The following is a 15,332-nucleotide window of genomic DNA, read 5'->3' on the forward strand; positions in this document are numbered from 1 at the left end:
CCGCGCGCCGGGCTCGGCCGCGCCCCACAGGCTGCTTTCAGAGCCGCCCCGCCCCGCCAGGGGCTCTCCTGTCCTTTCAGTTTCTTTCTCTCCACGCCAGCGGGTCTTCTGCTTGCTGGGCATGACAGGCCAGCGCTCGAATTTCTCTGGTGGTGCATTTTGTGTTGGATTAGTTCTTTTCCGCAATGGGTAACTTGCTCTTAGCGAAAGTGGCAATTCGGTGTAAATACAACCCGTGCAGTTAGCGGTGGCTCTGGATTGTGCCGCACACCGGGCACTTAGGTGAGTGAGTTAAACCTCTGGTAACCATTTATTAAAAACAGTGTTATGTCGGATGCAGTACGATACTGGGGTCTGAGTAGGTTTTGCCTCATACACTTCTCTGTCGGACGTTCTTTTAAATTTATTTCTACACCGTTAATTTTTCAACAATACTTGCTTCCTCCCCATCTCCTCAGGTGGAGTCCCCTCAGTCTCGTGCACCATCACCACTGTGCCTGTGCTCCTCCCTCCCTTGCTGTGATCCCTGTTCTTCCTCCCCTGCAGTATGTATCTGAGTTGTTTTTGCTTTATTTTTTTTACGCTGATTTCTTACTCGGTTGCCCTGTATTCCTGCTGTTAAGTGAAGGCGTCCGATGCTTAGGCGTTTCTTAAAGTTACACTGAATGAATGCCCACTTGTTCAAATCAAGAATGTTAACACTTTGAGATGGAGCAGTGTGCCTATCTAGAGTGATGTCTGTCCATAGTAAATCTGAACAGGGATTGATATCTATGGAAATTTTTATATTTTGTAACCAGAGGAGTAGTTTCCTTTTATAGGTTTTCTAGATGAAGGAAGAGGAAAGGGGTTATAGATGACCAGAGATTTCTTAAGAACTTGGGACTGCTAATTCTAACACATCTTTGGGAGATAACCAACAACTTTAGGGTGAAAACTAGTTAGCCTTAAAAACACTTGTTCCTTCCCTGAAATACATTTTCAGGAAACAGGCACTACAAATTAGAACAAAAAGACTTTTAGAAACTTGATGGTAGAAAAGCTGTGCTTCCTAAATAACAGTTCAAAGGCCACTACTCTCGGAAATCTGTCCTTAAGAGTGCACATATTTCCACTGAACCCAAAATAGAGGCGCTGAGGGCGAGAGGAGAGGATGAAGAAACATCAGGTGATTCATATTTTGATAATCACGGACATTGTCTATGTAGCTGCTACACTCCTAAGAACCTGTGTACAGTTTTCAGTAACCCCTGGTCTCAAGACATTTTCTTTTCCCTCAAGACATTCAGGAATTGTGTGTAATATTCATACAAAACTATATTCTCTCAGTAATCCCGAATTTCAAATATAGCATAAGGCTTTGTTTTTATCTTAAAACATCAGTTCAAAAACATTTAAAGGGGTCAAATGACAGATCATAAAGTACTAAAGTAAAGGCACAAAAAACAAAGTTCCTAGAAAAGTGTTAAACACACTGCAACAGTGTCCTAGCACCCCTTTGCTTTTACTCCTTACTTTTTTCTTATGCATCTACACAAAATCACAAATGCTATCTTTCAGAATTATTGTCTACTGGCTGATTTACCCAATCAAAACCGGATGATTTATTTTCTGGCTCTACTAAATCCATCCCATTGCCCCATGGCTCAGGCCCAGAAAATATTTTTCTGATTTTTTTTTTTTTTTTTTTTCATTTTACTGGGTACACTGAAAATGAGGCAAATACTGAAACTTGAAAAGTTCAAGTGATAAGGGAGTGAAAGGGAAGAAAATGTGAAAGATTGGGCCTCCCCGGTGGCGCAGCGGTTAAGCGCTGGGTTGTGAAGCTGCCCGCAGCCTCTGCAGCGCCGGTTCGATCCCCAGCTGCTCCCTGGCCACCAGAGGAGGGTCCCACATGGCGCGCAGACCTCTCCTGCCGCCCGCTGCTCCCCTCAGCAGTGTCCTTCGGTCCTTCTGCCTGCTCTGCTCCCCGCTCTGGCTCTGGTGAATTCTCTCACCCTCCCGCGCTTCTGACTGTACCCAGTGCTTGTATAAACAAAACAAACGAACAAACAAACAAATAAATAAAAATGCCTCTATTTAAAAAAAAAAAATGTGAAAGATTGAGTTTACAGGGTAAGGAATATAATGAAAACATTTCAAGAGGCAGTAGGATTTTGGGTAAATATATGTGGTTGAGGTATTTGTCAGCATTTGGGACTAAAGACTCCAAATATGATTGGAAAGCAGAGATCAGTTAATTTTGGAAGATGGAGACAGTGATTCATAATATAACTGTATTCCCCATCAGTTCATTTAGCATCTGTAGGTACACGGTGGAAAAATTCTCCCACTCGCCTAGGTCTTTTTTTCTTGGGTGGTTGTGTTAGGGGGAAAAGGCAGTCCCAAATCGGGGTTGCTCTATAACAGTTGAGCAAACAAATTAACATCAGATTGATAGGAGAAAAAGAAAAAAAAACTTAGTGATGTATATGGAGAATTTGCATGACTGTAAATTCTAGAGTAAATGAGACAAGTAGGCTTTTTATTCCTGAGCTAAGGAAATGTGACGGGTCTGGAACCTGGAGAGAGTAGAGGGCAACTCGTGACCCAGCCAGAGAGTATAGATGTTTGCTTTGCTTTCAGGTAGGTGTCTCTGATTTGGAAAAAAAAAAAAAAAATTCTGGAGATGTCCCTAAATCTAGACAATCTGCATTTTTTTTTTTTTTAAGGTAACAGGTTCTCCTGCAGTCCATAGGCCCTGAACTTACCTTGACTCCACATGCCAAGTGACCTGTGTTGGAAAAAGGCTTCTCTGGACATTTTGGGTAAACCTGCACTTCACACCTAAATTAACACTCACACACAGTCCCATAAATCAGAACTGACATCTTGTTCAACCTCCATTATGACTATTTGTGCACATCACTTCCCACAATGGAAGGGGGAGGGCAGAGGACTCTGCACATTGTAGGGATAGAACAGTAAACAGTAAAGTCTCTGTCTACATACAGCTACATTCTAGTTAATGGATAGTGAAGATCAGTAAGCAAATTAAGGAAATAACAGCATAATATTCAGGGGGTGATACTGTGCCATGAAGTAAGACTGTATAGAGAGTAGATGCGCCAAGTCCTGCTCACTCAATATTTGAGTATGGGCCTGAAGGAAGACAGTGCAAGTTATAGTATATAGTTTGGAGGAGAGTATTCAAAGAACAGAAGACAGCAAGGTCAAATGCCCTGTGTTCAGCACAAGTTTGGGGAGTTCAAAGAATAAACCACCAGACCCATGTGACTGCGACACAATGAACAGAGAAAAGTTTGGCAGTGAGATAAGAGGGGTAAGTTGAAGATGAAATCATGTAGGCCATGGAAAAAAATTTTTGTTACTCCAAATGGAGTGCACTCTGAAGAGTTGCATTGGAATAATAGACAATTTTTTTTTAAAGCTTACCCAGGATCCTACTGTGTTGAATAGACTGTAGTAGAACAAGAGAAGGCTGTCAAAGGGTCTACAGTAATTTTAGCTCAGGAGTGAGATAGACAGGTGGTAGTAGCAGTGGGGGTGGTGAGAAGTAGTCAAGGTGTAATTTATTGTCAAGGTATTTATTTTATTTATTTTTTTATTTACTTATACAAGCACTAGGTACAATCAGAAGCGTGGGAGGGTGAGAGAATTCACCAGAGCCAGAGCGGGGCGGGCAGAACAGGCAAAACAGGCAGACTGACAAAATACACTGCTGAGGGGAGCAGCGGGCGCGACAGGAGAGGTCTGCACACCATGTGGGACCCTCCCTGGCGCCCGGGGATCGAACCAGCGTTGCAGACAGAGGTTGTGGGCAGCTTCGCAGCCCAGCGCTCAACGGCCGCACCACCAGGGGAGGCCCAGTATTTATTTTAAATGACATTTGGTGGATTGAATGTAGGTTATGACAGGAATCGGATTTAATGCAGCTTATGGACTGAGCATTTGGAAAGAGCTGCTGTTTACGAAGATGAGTGATGGGTAGGCTTAGAGGGGGAAACCCAAGAGTACTGTTTTACACAAAAACTTACTCCTAGTAAGCTAATCAAGTGGAAATATCAACTAGAAATCAAATAAAACATTTGAGAATCTGGAATTCAGGGAAGAGAAAGAAGGTAGGGTTGTAAAGTCTGATTCTTGCCTTTTTTTTTTTTTTTTTTAAGATTTATGTGTTTATTAATGCAAGCACTGGGTACAGTCAGAAGCGTGGGAGGATGAGAGAATTCACCAGAGCCACAGCAGGGAGCAGAACTGACAGACTGACGAAAAACACTGCTGAGGGGAGTAGCAGGCACGGCAGGAGAGATCTGTGTGCCATGTGGGACCCTCACCTGTGACCGAACCGGCGCTGCAAGCAGCCTCACAGTCCAGCGCTCAACCACTGCGGCACCGGGAAGGCCCCTGATTTTTGCTCTTTTGTATGTAATCTTTCCTCCCTTTCTGGGATAGCCAGCAGAGTACCAACTTAAGATCTATGTCCATTCCTGCTTCCTCCCTTGAACTCTTGACCTCATAAGTATCCTGGAGATTATTTTTAGGATCCAAATAATTCAAGATAATCTCCCTACCTCAAATTCACATCAGAAAAGCCGCCTTTGTCATATAAGGTAATATTAAACCTAGGAATTTAAATGTGAAAATTTTGGGTACCATATTCAGCCTACCAGTTTTGGGCTACTCTATCAGCTGAAGTGTTGTCCCCCGCTGTCCCCTGCCACCCCCACCCCCCAAAGAGATACTGAAATCTAACAACCCAGTGCTTTAGAATGTGGCCTTACTTGGAAAAAGGGTCTTTGCACATTATTTAAATGAGATCTTTAGGGTGACATCCTAATACAATATGACAATTATCCTTGAAAGAAAAGAAACACACAGAAAGAAAATTGAGATATACTGTCACAAGCCAAAAGCTGAAATACAAGGATACTCTCAAAAGCCTTAGGAGGAACAGGGCTCTGCCAACACCTTGACTTCAGGTGTCCAGCTCCAGAGCAATGAAAGAATAAATCCTATTGTTTTAAAGCATTTAGCTGGTGGCACTATGTTTTGGCTGCCCTGAGACTAATACAACTATTAAAATTTGTAAGAACAGTGTTACTTCCTTTAAATTTTAATAAAACTTCAGGTTTGCTTTTTCTACTCCAGACATTCCTTCCTGATAATATTAATTTCTGGCCCTGGCCAAATAATGCTTTTAATACTGGCCATTACTCCAAATGCATAGTTGGAGCACCTCTGTTTTTCCTTCTCTACCCTATTTAGCCTCTTTGAGACCCAGAAAGGTCTATTATTTTCTTCTATTCTAAAAAATTGTTTTTTTCCAATATTTTAAGATTCAAACTCATCTAAATATAAGTTTGCCAGATAAACTGACTTAACTTGATGTCTGAGGTACAGCAGGGTTCCAAAGGTGGCTGACGCCACGAATGGCCCAGGAATGATTCACTCCCTCAGCTGTGCTGTCCTGAGTATTACCTATCAGTCATTCCTGCCTTCACACAAATATTCCACCTATTGCTGCCTCCTGAAATCAAAGTAACTTCTCTCCCCAAAGATAAAAGCAATCTACATTCTCTTGCTCAGTTTCTGGAATGTTTGTGCTTAGTTTGGTCTACAAGTATGAACTAAAAAGGGGAATGGGGCTACCTTTAAACCGAGCAGGTCAACCCTAAGAACTGTGGGGAAAATCTGTTTTCTGGGAAAAACATGCGATGATGGTGGTGTATCTCAACTGTGACTGCCTTGTTAAGAGTCACCTGGGGAGCTTTATTCTAAACCTCCCAAGTGCAGACACTACCCCTAACTGCGTTAGTAAAAAATATATGGAGGTGTTACCCAGGTTATCAATATTTTAGAAGTTCCCCAGGTTATCAAGTTTGAGAACGACTTAACATAAGGGATTAAGCAGATTATTAATGAAAATCAGGATACTATTGGGAAAAAAAATGCCAAAGTAAAAAAATATACATGATAGGATTACAACTATTAAATTATACTTCACGATAAAACATAAGAAACAAAGTCTTGAGCCTCCCTGGTGGCGCAGGGGTCAGGTCTCCACTCTATCAAGTTATTGTCCGCCACTGGGGACCACCCTGTTGCACAGTGAGTTCCATTCCCCAGCCAGGCAGTTGACCCACATGGCCCAGAACATAGCCTCCACCCCCTCTTTTCTGGTCCTTAAGAGTAACTTTGTGTTATCCACCCTGGCCCTAGATGCCTCTCAAACTGCCAGTTCCACATGCCCACTTGAATATCAAAACACTCGATTTTAAATCAGAACCTGGATTACTGTTCTTTGCTCCATCCCACACCTCTTCCCAGTTATTTCTTCCACTAACGGCACCACTATTTTTTCACATGCTTGTAAAACCTAGAAGTTTCTGCAGCCGGCTCCTAAGGTCTGTTCGATTTTATCTCCAAAACATGATCCTAATCCCAGCACTTCTCACCACCTCCATTACGGTCACTGTGTCCTGCTCCAGCATGGCGGCCTACGCGAGGCCCCTCCACTTCACTAAGTGTCAAGACCGCCCAGATGCCTTGTGAACAGATTACTGGGGTCTGAAAATTTCATTTAAAATTCTTAGGTCATGATGTAGCTTCTGGTTCACAGACCTGACTTTCAAAATCATTACTGTAGCCCACAAAATAACCTAATTGGTTTCCTTGCTGTTAAAATAGCCAATTTAGGATTGCAAGAGATCACACCATTATTCATTCTTACCTGAGACAATCCAAGGGTTCGCAAGCACTGAAACAAACCCAAACCAGTGCATTTACCCACGACAATGGGGTCTACCTCGAGCATTTCAAAGTCCTTTCTGAATTAGAAACGAAATGTTTAATCATATTCAGGGGCAAACCTTACACAGGGAGGGAGGGTTTGCGGCGAAAGGGCTGTTGCCCTGTATTAGGGAGGACTTGCACAGTTGTGAGGGGAAGCAAAGGAACCAGCAATAAACACTTTCTAGGTATAAAAAGCAAACTTGTTTCTCTATGGGGTTCTCTCCACATGGATGTAATAGATGCTTCAGAACAGAAAATGAACTTACCAAATTTAATGGTACTTTGCAAAGTTGAGTTATTCTTTCACAGATGCAAAATACAAGAGCTGCAGTGAAACTGTCCTACAATCTTGGAGACACCAAATGTTCATGTTTTTGTCAAGGTTCTCACGCAGAACAAGCAAATGTCAAAACACTAACACAGCATTAATATATAATGCAGCAGTGCAGGTGCTACAATAATACCCACCGACACTGAAGGCCCCTTGAACAGTACCCCCGACCAAGCACAGCCTAGGGATACCCCGGACATTTCCGATGGTCTGCCTAGGCGTAGCCCTATTTCCAAACGAAAATGGAAGATGATCTGTGCTTAGGTGTGTGAATACGCTTTGGCAAAATGAAATCGTGCCGTCCTTTTTCTGGGCCTTGGTGACGGCCTTCTGGGAGCCCTTCTAGGGGCGGGCGCAGACTTGTCCGGCTCGGGCATCGCGGGCAGGCGAAGGCCGAGCGGGGCGGCCGGAAGCGCTTCTGTATTTATAGCGGGCGTACGCAAATGAGGGTTCTGAGGGCGCCGCGCTGCGATTCGCGAGCTTTCCGCGGCGCCCGTGCGCGGGGGGCGAGATTATGCAAATGAGCGGATCGTGGCTGAGGCGTCCTATTGGTGGAGAGCACAAAGCCGGGGCCTGGCCAATCAAAGCGCTCCGTGCACAAGCGCCATCCTGCCTATAAAAGGGTGAAGCGGCGGCGTTTAGGGCGACTTTCCCGGCAGCCGCGCGGCAGTTGTGAGCGGTGGTCGTCGCTGAGATGTCTGGTCGCGGCAAGCAGGGAGGCAAGGCCCGCGCCAAGGCCAAGTCGCGCTCGTCCCGCGCCGGGCTGCAGTTCCCGGTGGGGCGTGTGCACCGCCTGCTGCGCAAGGGCAACTACGCCGAGCGGGTGGGCGCGGGCGCGCCGGTGTACATGGCGGCCGTGCTGGAGTACCTGACGGCCGAGATCCTGGAGCTGGCGGGCAACGCGGCGCGCGACAACAAGAAGACGCGCATCATCCCGCGCCACCTGCAGCTGGCCATCCGCAACGACGAGGAGCTCAACAAGCTGCTGGGCAAGGTGACGATCGCGCAGGGCGGCGTGCTGCCCAACATCCAGGCCGTGCTGCTGCCCAAGAAGACGGAGAGCCACCACAAGGCGAAGGGCAAGTGAGGCGGCGCCGCGCCCCGTGCCCCCGGCGGGCCCCCCCGCGAACTCAAAGGCTCTTTTCAGAGCCACCCACCCCGTCAATAAAGGAGCTGTTTACGGTCAGCGCGCGTGCGAGTCTGTCCCTGGCGGTGGCCGGCGGGGCCGCCCGCGCCCCGCTCCCGTTACTTCCCGGCGCGTGTGTGCAGGAAGTAGATGGGACGGCCGCGGGCCCCGTCCCGGGATGGTGGGGTGCGCTCTCCCCGCTAGGCGTGAGGGGGTCAGGGGGGCGGGGAAGCAGAGAATATGCGCTCGTGGGGCAGGCCTAGGTCTGGCCCGCGCCGGTGGGCGAGGCGGGCGCAGGGCCGGCAGGGCGGCCGGGCTGCGCCGAGCCGCGGGCGCCCGCCCACTCCTGTGAGCGGGCGGCGGGCGGCGGGCGGGCGGGCGGGCGGGCAAAACTTTCCGCCCCGAGAGAGGCGCGCAAAGGGGAAACTCCGCTCGTGACTGCAGGGCGCGCTACGGAAGGGGGGGGTCTCGCCGCTCGCGGGGCTACCGTCCCCCCAACCAGGAGCGGCGGGCTGGCGGAGGCGCTCGGGCGCGGGCCGAGATTTGGCCAACGGGAGGGGCGGGAGCGAGGGGGCGGGGCCCGGGCCGAGCCGCCAAAGCCAATCGGAGCCGGAGGGCCGTGGCGCCGCGGCCAATGGGCGGCTAGCGCGGGACTTTCAATTCTCGCCCCGCCCCGGCGGGGGGCAGGCGGCCTATAAAGAGGGCTGCGGCCGGCGGCGAGCTCGTTCCCGTCTCCGCGCCGCGCCGCTCCTCGGTCGCCTCGGTCCGCCATGGCCCGCACGAAGCAGACGGCCCGTAAGTCCACCGGCGGCAAGGCCCCGCGCAAGCAGCTGGCCACCAAGGCGGCCCGCAAGAGCGCGCCGGCCACGGGCGGCGTCAAGAAGCCGCACCGCTACCGGCCCGGCACCGTGGCGCTGCGCGAGATCCGCCGCTACCAGAAGTCCACCGAGCTGCTCATCCGCAAGCTGCCCTTCCAGCGCCTGGTGCGCGAGATCGCGCAGGACTTCAAGACCGACCTGCGCTTCCAGAGCTCGGCCGTCATGGCGCTGCAGGAGGCGAGCGAGGCCTACCTGGTGGGGCTGTTCGAGGACACCAACCTGTGCGCCATCCACGCCAAGCGCGTCACCATCATGCCCAAGGACATCCAGCTGGCGCGCCGCATCCGCGGGGAGCGCGCCTAAAGACGACGCGCTCGGCCCGACGTCCCATCGCACCCAAAGGCTCTTTTCAGAGCCACCCACACGGGCAGTCGGAAGGAGCTGTGCGCGGGCCGGCAGCGCCGGCGCGGGGCAGGGCCCGGGGAGGGGGGGCGCGTGGCGGGAGCCGGCTCGGCCCGCGGGCTTCCCCTGCGCTCTGCGCTGCCCAGACGGCCGGGGAAGGGCTCAGCGTCACGGGGCGGCCTTTCCCTCCGCGGTCGCCCAGAGCTGCGGGTCGTCCGGCGGGGGGGTGGGCGGGGCTCCTCATGGCCGAGAGCGGCTCGAGGGCAGGCGAGTCTTGACTGGGGGCGCGCGACGCCTGCGACCCGCTGGCCCCGCCGCCGCTGACGCCCCAGCGAAGGTCGGCGGCCCCCCGCTCCTCCCGGTCCTTGGACTTTCAGAGGTAACGGCAGGGCCCCTGGCCGCGGAGAAGCAGCGCCCACGCCCTGCTCCTCGGCCCAAGCCCACGGTCGGGGCGTCTGCGGGCCCCTCGGCCGCCCTCCCGGGCGGGGTCTCATCGGGCCGTCCCCGGCCGCGACCCAGAAGGAGGCTCCCCGGACCCGGGTCAGGGGCTCCACCCGCGCTAGGTGGCTCCGGCCTTTCCCCCGCACCGCGGGAACTGGAGTCACCGCCCAACGGTCGGCCCGGCCCGCGGGGGCAGCGGGGGGTGGGGACAGGAAGGCCGGTGGCAGTGAAGGGGGGCGCCCTAGAGACCTCGTCGTCCCTTCAGCAGTGCGGCTTCCGGGGAGGGGGAGCAGGCGGGCGGGCGTGGCCCTCCGCGGCGGGGTGTGAGCGTGCCCGCCCCACCATTAGTAAAAAGAGGGGGGAGGCCTTAGAGGTGCGGCTTGTACCGTCTGGGGGTGAACTGGCCGGGCCTCTTGGACGTCGCCGAGCGCTTGGAGCAGGGTCTTGGGGAGCCCACGCTCACCGGGTTGGGGTCGAAGGCGGCATGGGGTCTGGAGGAGGCCGGGGCCTGCGGTGCCTGTCTCGTCTCCCCCCTCCCAGTGACAGGTTGGAAGCACACAGCCCAGCTTCACGGGGTGTCACAGGAGGAAGGGGCTAGGGCGAAGGAAGATGGGGCGCTCAAGCTCCCACTTTGCCTCTGATGAGATGTGCCGGAAGAGGGGAGAGCAGCGCGTGGTCGGTGGGCTCTCCCCCCATTTGCAGAGCTCGCCAGGCCTGCTGGCCCCTGGGGCCTGGGTCTGCCCTCCGAGTTGTGTGGTGACTTCACAGGCGAGTGGGGCACCCACCGCCTTGGCACCCGGTATCTCATCCACCTTTCGGGGCGCCCGTGCACACACACACACGGGGCTTCCTCGCTCACGGTTGGGGACTCTGAGGAGAGTGACCTGTCCGAGTGTCTCCCCCCGGAGCGCTGAGCACACACCGGGAGCTTGCGTGTTGGTGTCCCTGTGGGGGTCCTCGCTAGCCCAGCCTGCCCCCAAGATCACACCGCCAGCCCAGGCACCCCCCATACCCAGAACGTCTCCCGGACTGAATCTCCAGAGGGAAGGACAGAAGCATCATCTCGGCACCCAGTCAGGAATGGGAGAGAAAGAAACTGGGTCCCCGTCACTGTACAGCTCAGGCCCACGGCGCTGCCCGCCCCCCTCCGGTGCCTGCCCTCTGGGTAGACCCGGGGCCCGCCGGCAGTTTCCATGAGCGCGTCCACGTTCACCGTCCCCGCCCCGCGTGGGCCTCTGCCCCGCGCCGGTTAACTGGCCGGCTCCCACGGACAGTGACTCCCGGCTGTGCCCCCGCCAGCACCCCCAGTCTGTTCCCCCAAACGCACTGTGGCCGGAGCTGTGTGGATCCTTGTTTGGGGGCAAATCAGCAGCCGCCATCGCTGCTCACACAGGGCCCCAGTGTCGCCCACCTGCAGGCGGTGGAGCCCCGGCCGCGCGTGGGCGGAGACGTGGCCGCACAGCACCCACTGCGCCTGGCCCGCGCCCGCACGCGGACAGAGCAGGCCGGCCGGTGACCGGCCCACGGCGCGTGCGGCTCGGCGTGGCGCGCCCGCTCACTCCACCCACCCCTGTCTCCCCAGAGGGCCGGCTCCTGCGCCGCGGGCTCCCTGGGCCGCCATGCACCGCGGAGACCCCAGCGCCGGCCACAGCGCCCCGGCCGCCGCCCCCGCTCTCGCGCCCGCCCCGCCCTTGGCCCCCAGCCAGAGCGGCCTCCTGCCCGGGGGGCCCGCAGCTCCCTGCGACGACCAGGGGCCGCTGGAGCTCCCCCGGGCGCAGAAGGGGAGCCGGCGCCGCCCGAAGGGCAGAGCTGTCCCCGGTGTGTCCTGCTCCAGAAGGAACTCGCTCTCCTCAAGCAGCAGCTGGTGTCCGCGCCGTCCCTGACGCGCAGGTAGCGGCCCCGGGGCAGCCCCTCCGCCCGGACGCCCGGGAGCTGCGGCCAGGCTGGCCCGTCCCGCCCGCCCTGGGCCCTCGCCCGCCCGGCCCTCTCGCCTCCCTCGGCCGCCCCCGCCCACTGCCCTGCAGCTGCCAGTTCACGACATAAAATAAAAAGACAGTGGCCGCCGTTTCCCTGCGGCTTTTCCCTCCCGCCCCTGAGACCCGCGACGCGGGAGCCGCCGCGGGAGCGTCCCGTCAGCGCCCGGTCACTGCAAAGCGCTCGTGGCCCGGGCGGGCGTCGCGGCCCGGCCCCCGCTGCAGGCCCCGGAGGCCGCGGCGGGCTCGGCCCTCGGACCTGTGACGCAGGGGCGCGGCGGGGCGGGCACCCCCGGCGCCCGGCAGAGGGAGACACGGCGTGGGCGCGGAAGTGGCGGGACAGGCCCGTTCCGAGGGGACGGCGAGGCTCGGCCCCCCGCCCTCCGCCCTCCGCCCGCGGGAGGACTCGGCGGGACCCGGCGGGCGGCGCGGGCGGAGCCCCCGCGGGACCGGGAGAGACGCGGGCGGGGGTGCCGGGGTGAGCCCCGCAGGAAGGGGAACGACCCCGGCAGCTGGGCCTCTCACGGTCAGCTTCAGGGGGTCCCGAACGCCACGTGGAGGCGGGAGGGGGTGACTCTGTGAGGGGGGCGGGGGCGGGGGTCGCGGGGGGGCGGGGGCGGGGGTCGCGGGCGGGCGGGGAGGACCATGGACGAGGACGCGGGGCCCCGGCAGTCACGGCAGGTGTCAGGGGGTCAGGAAATGTGGAAACCGCAGAGGGAACGCCCCGCACAGCCGACAGCGCGCTGGACGCCACCTCACCACGCGGTGTTAGCGTCGCGCTCCGGAGCAGGAAGGTGGCAGGTGGGAAGCGAGTCTACCGCGGTGCAGCCTGAAACCACGGGGAGACACGGCCACACCTGAGGGCTCCCGAATGGCTTCCGCGGGCGGGGCGCGGGGTGAAGGGTCAGAGAACACGCTGGTGAGACTGCGAGAGTCTAAACCCAAAGGGCCGGAGTTAAAGCGGGAGCTGGGTGGACACCGGCGCAGGGGGAGCTGAAAGGCCCCTTCTGGTCCCCCCACCCCACCCCACGCCTGCTCACCGCACCCCCGGCCCTGCGGGGCACTCCCCGGCCCCGGGCCCAAGTCCCTGGCGCTGCCCTCCACGTCTGGGCACACGGCTCCTTCCATGGCGAGCTGGCGAGGCCTGGGATGTCGTCCCGCAGGACCTTGCGGTGGCGCTGGGCGCCCCCCTTGCCCGAGCCCTTCCCACCCTTGTCCCTTCCAGACAGGACGGCGCCCCCCCCCCCGCCCCCTGGCTCCCCCGCCCCCCGCCCCGCGCCGCCCCGCTACTCCCGCCTGTCGGACCGCGTGGTGAACCGCGAGCGCGCGGCAGGGAGAGCCCCTGGCGTCCCCCCTTCTAGTGCCAGGCCCTTCGCCCCCGCCCCGCCCCCCGCGACCCTCCCGCTCCCCCCGCTGCGGCGTCGCCCCGCGACATCCCGAGCCATTTCCACCCCCCACACTACCCCCCCGCCCCCCACCCCGCGGCGTCACGTGCAGCTGCGAGCAAACACCCCCCCCCCAACACCACCACCCCCGCGGGAGAGGGACGGGCAGGAGGAGCAATTCCCCGGGGCGCCTAAGAACGCGGCCTGGACCCGCTTGGTAGGCCCGGCCGGAGGAGGCCTCTCAGGGGACAGTAAAGGACTTTTAGGAAAGATGCGCGAGCCTCGAGGGCCGCCTGGGAGGAATGACAACGTGGGGCACGAGGTTCTGGGCTCTCTGAGCAGATCCAGGAATGACATGCAGAGTCGCAGGAGAGAAGAACCTGATTTCACAGCAAATGGGAATTCATAACTGAATTCTAGAATAACATCCTGAGCTAAGGGATGAAACAGGGCCTGGGGTGTCAAGGAGAGGGCAGGGGGCCTCACATGACACCTGATGTGACTTGACACGAGGAAACCTGGCTTCTGCTGTTTGCTCTGACTAGAGATGGTTTTCTCCAGTGAGAGCTTGTATCTGGAACGTCCCTAAGTCTACACCATCTGCATTCGTAAAGAGTAACATCCACCCAAGCCTCCCGACCCAGCGCCGCCACACGCCAGGGTGACACAGGGTGGGGAAAGCCTGTCTCCACATCTTGGGGAGGCTGATCCTGAAAGAGGTGGTGCTACAGCTCGTCGGGCTGTGGTGCGGCTTCCTCCCAGGTGGAAGGAACTCGGGAGGAGACTTAGGACAACGGGCTTCCTTACGGCAGATGCGGGCGACCAGGGCAAGCCTGGCCCCCCTCGCCCTGGTTTCCAAAGGCCGCAGCTCAAACAACTGGAACACAGCAACACAGCACACTTTCCAGCAGCCGTTTCTGACCTCCCACAGCATGTTTTGGGGGGGCATATTCGCTACCGTTGGCCACGGAGCCGGAGGGGTGGCTTAGGGCAGCTGTGCACACGGTGCCCTTCAGTGTGCAAAGGGAAGCGAGTCCCTGAGGGGGGAGGAGGAGCACGAAGCCCTTGGGACTGACGAGAGGCCCACCGTGGAGAGTCTACGTTTGAACACTGACTTGGGGGGATTGTGAGTTTAAAACGGATTAATGACGTCCAGGAATGAGACAGACTTGGGATTTATAGGCGTCTAGACGGCAAGCAGGGCCAAGGGCCATAGGAAACAAGAAACGTGATTAAAGACAAAAAAGAAAGATTCCTTATTTTTCTCTTGTTCATCTGTCTTTCATTACCAGGTTCTTAGCTATAGTTTTGAAGATAGAGGAGAAATTATTTCTTCCCCTGTGTAGAGGTTCAGAACAGGCCTCCCCAAGATCTGCCTCTTATGACCAGGTGAATTACCCTCCTCACCCTCCAAGCTTTGTGTCCCCATCCCGATCCCTGACTCAGGATGGCATATAAACTCACTTTTACCTGACTCTTTGGATCCTTCATCACCAGCTGGGCTCCCTGTATGTATGAAGTTAATTTGTTCTGCCCCTGTGAATGTCTTGTGTCAATTTAATTATTATATCAGCTGAATGAACCCGAAGGGTAAAGGAGTATTTGCCTCCACTACACAGTTATATAACACAGAAATACCAGCTTTTCTGTATTTCTGAATTTCAATCTTCAGGAAAGATTGAATCTTTTTCTTCTAATTTTCTGAGGTTTCATTCCAGGTATGATAAGGATCTGCAGTTCAAGACTAAGCAGTATAATTTCATAATTTAACTGAGAGGAGAAATCAAAACAGGCCTGAGAAGCTTAATAAGGGGGCAAAAAAAAAGTGTTAAAATGTAAATAATAAGGCATGTGATGCTTTGTGTGGCCATAAGTTTGTTTTTAGTACAAACTAATGGTTAGAGGCCTCCCCCATGGCGCAGCGGGTTGAGCACAGCACTGTGAAGCTGTCCGCAGCCTCTGCAGCGAAGGCTCAATTCCCAGCCGGCCAGGGAGCTACCCACATGGCATGGCAAACCTCTCCTGTCTCACCCGCTGCTCCCCTCAGCTGTGTATTTCAGT

At 55.8% G+C, this 15,332-nt stretch overlaps 2 protein-coding genes and 1 long non-coding RNA gene across 3 annotated transcripts; all 3 read left to right on the forward strand.

The window, feature by feature from the left end:
- The first annotated feature begins 14 nt into the window (after positions 1-14).
- Positions 15-5,776, forward strand: LOC129145207 (uncharacterized). Its single transcript, XR_008550419.1, has 3 exons — positions 15-545; positions 2,712-2,807; positions 4,170-5,776. It is a non-coding gene; the product is annotated as an uncharacterized LOC129145207 (long non-coding RNA).
- Positions 5,777-7,768: 1,992 nt separating this feature from the next.
- LOC129145206 (histone H2A type 2-A) lies at positions 7,769-8,327 on the forward strand. The gene has a single exon (XM_054691727.1). The coding sequence runs from the start codon at positions 7,821-7,823 to the stop codon at positions 8,211-8,213; it is 393 nt and encodes a 130-aa protein (XP_054547702.1). The 5' UTR covers positions 7,769-7,820; the 3' UTR covers positions 8,214-8,327.
- A 666-nt stretch (positions 8,328-8,993) lies between these two features.
- On the forward strand, positions 8,994-9,503 carry LOC119236715 (histone H3). Its single transcript, XM_037500681.2, has one exon. It carries the CDS (start codon positions 9,023-9,025, stop codon positions 9,431-9,433), a length of 411 nt encoding a protein of 136 aa, XP_037356578.1. The 5' UTR covers positions 8,994-9,022; the 3' UTR covers positions 9,434-9,503.
- The last annotated feature ends 5,829 nt before the right edge of the window (positions 9,504-15,332 follow it).

The sequence above is a fragment of the Talpa occidentalis genome, unplaced genomic scaffold, assembly GCF_014898055.3.
Source record: "Talpa occidentalis isolate TD23 unplaced genomic scaffold, MPIMG_talOcc4v2.1 talOcc4.9, whole genome shotgun sequence".
Taxonomy (NCBI): domain Eukaryota; kingdom Metazoa; phylum Chordata; class Mammalia; order Eulipotyphla; family Talpidae; genus Talpa; species Talpa occidentalis.

Coding starts and splice junctions, on each gene's coding strand:
- LOC129145206 (XM_054691727.1), top strand. CDS start 7,821: ATGTCTGGTCGCGGCAAGCAGGGAGGCAAGGCCCGCGCCAAGGCCAAG.
- LOC119236715 (XM_037500681.2), top strand. CDS start 9,023: ATGGCCCGCACGAAGCAGACGGCCCGTAAGTCCACCGGCGGCAAGGCC.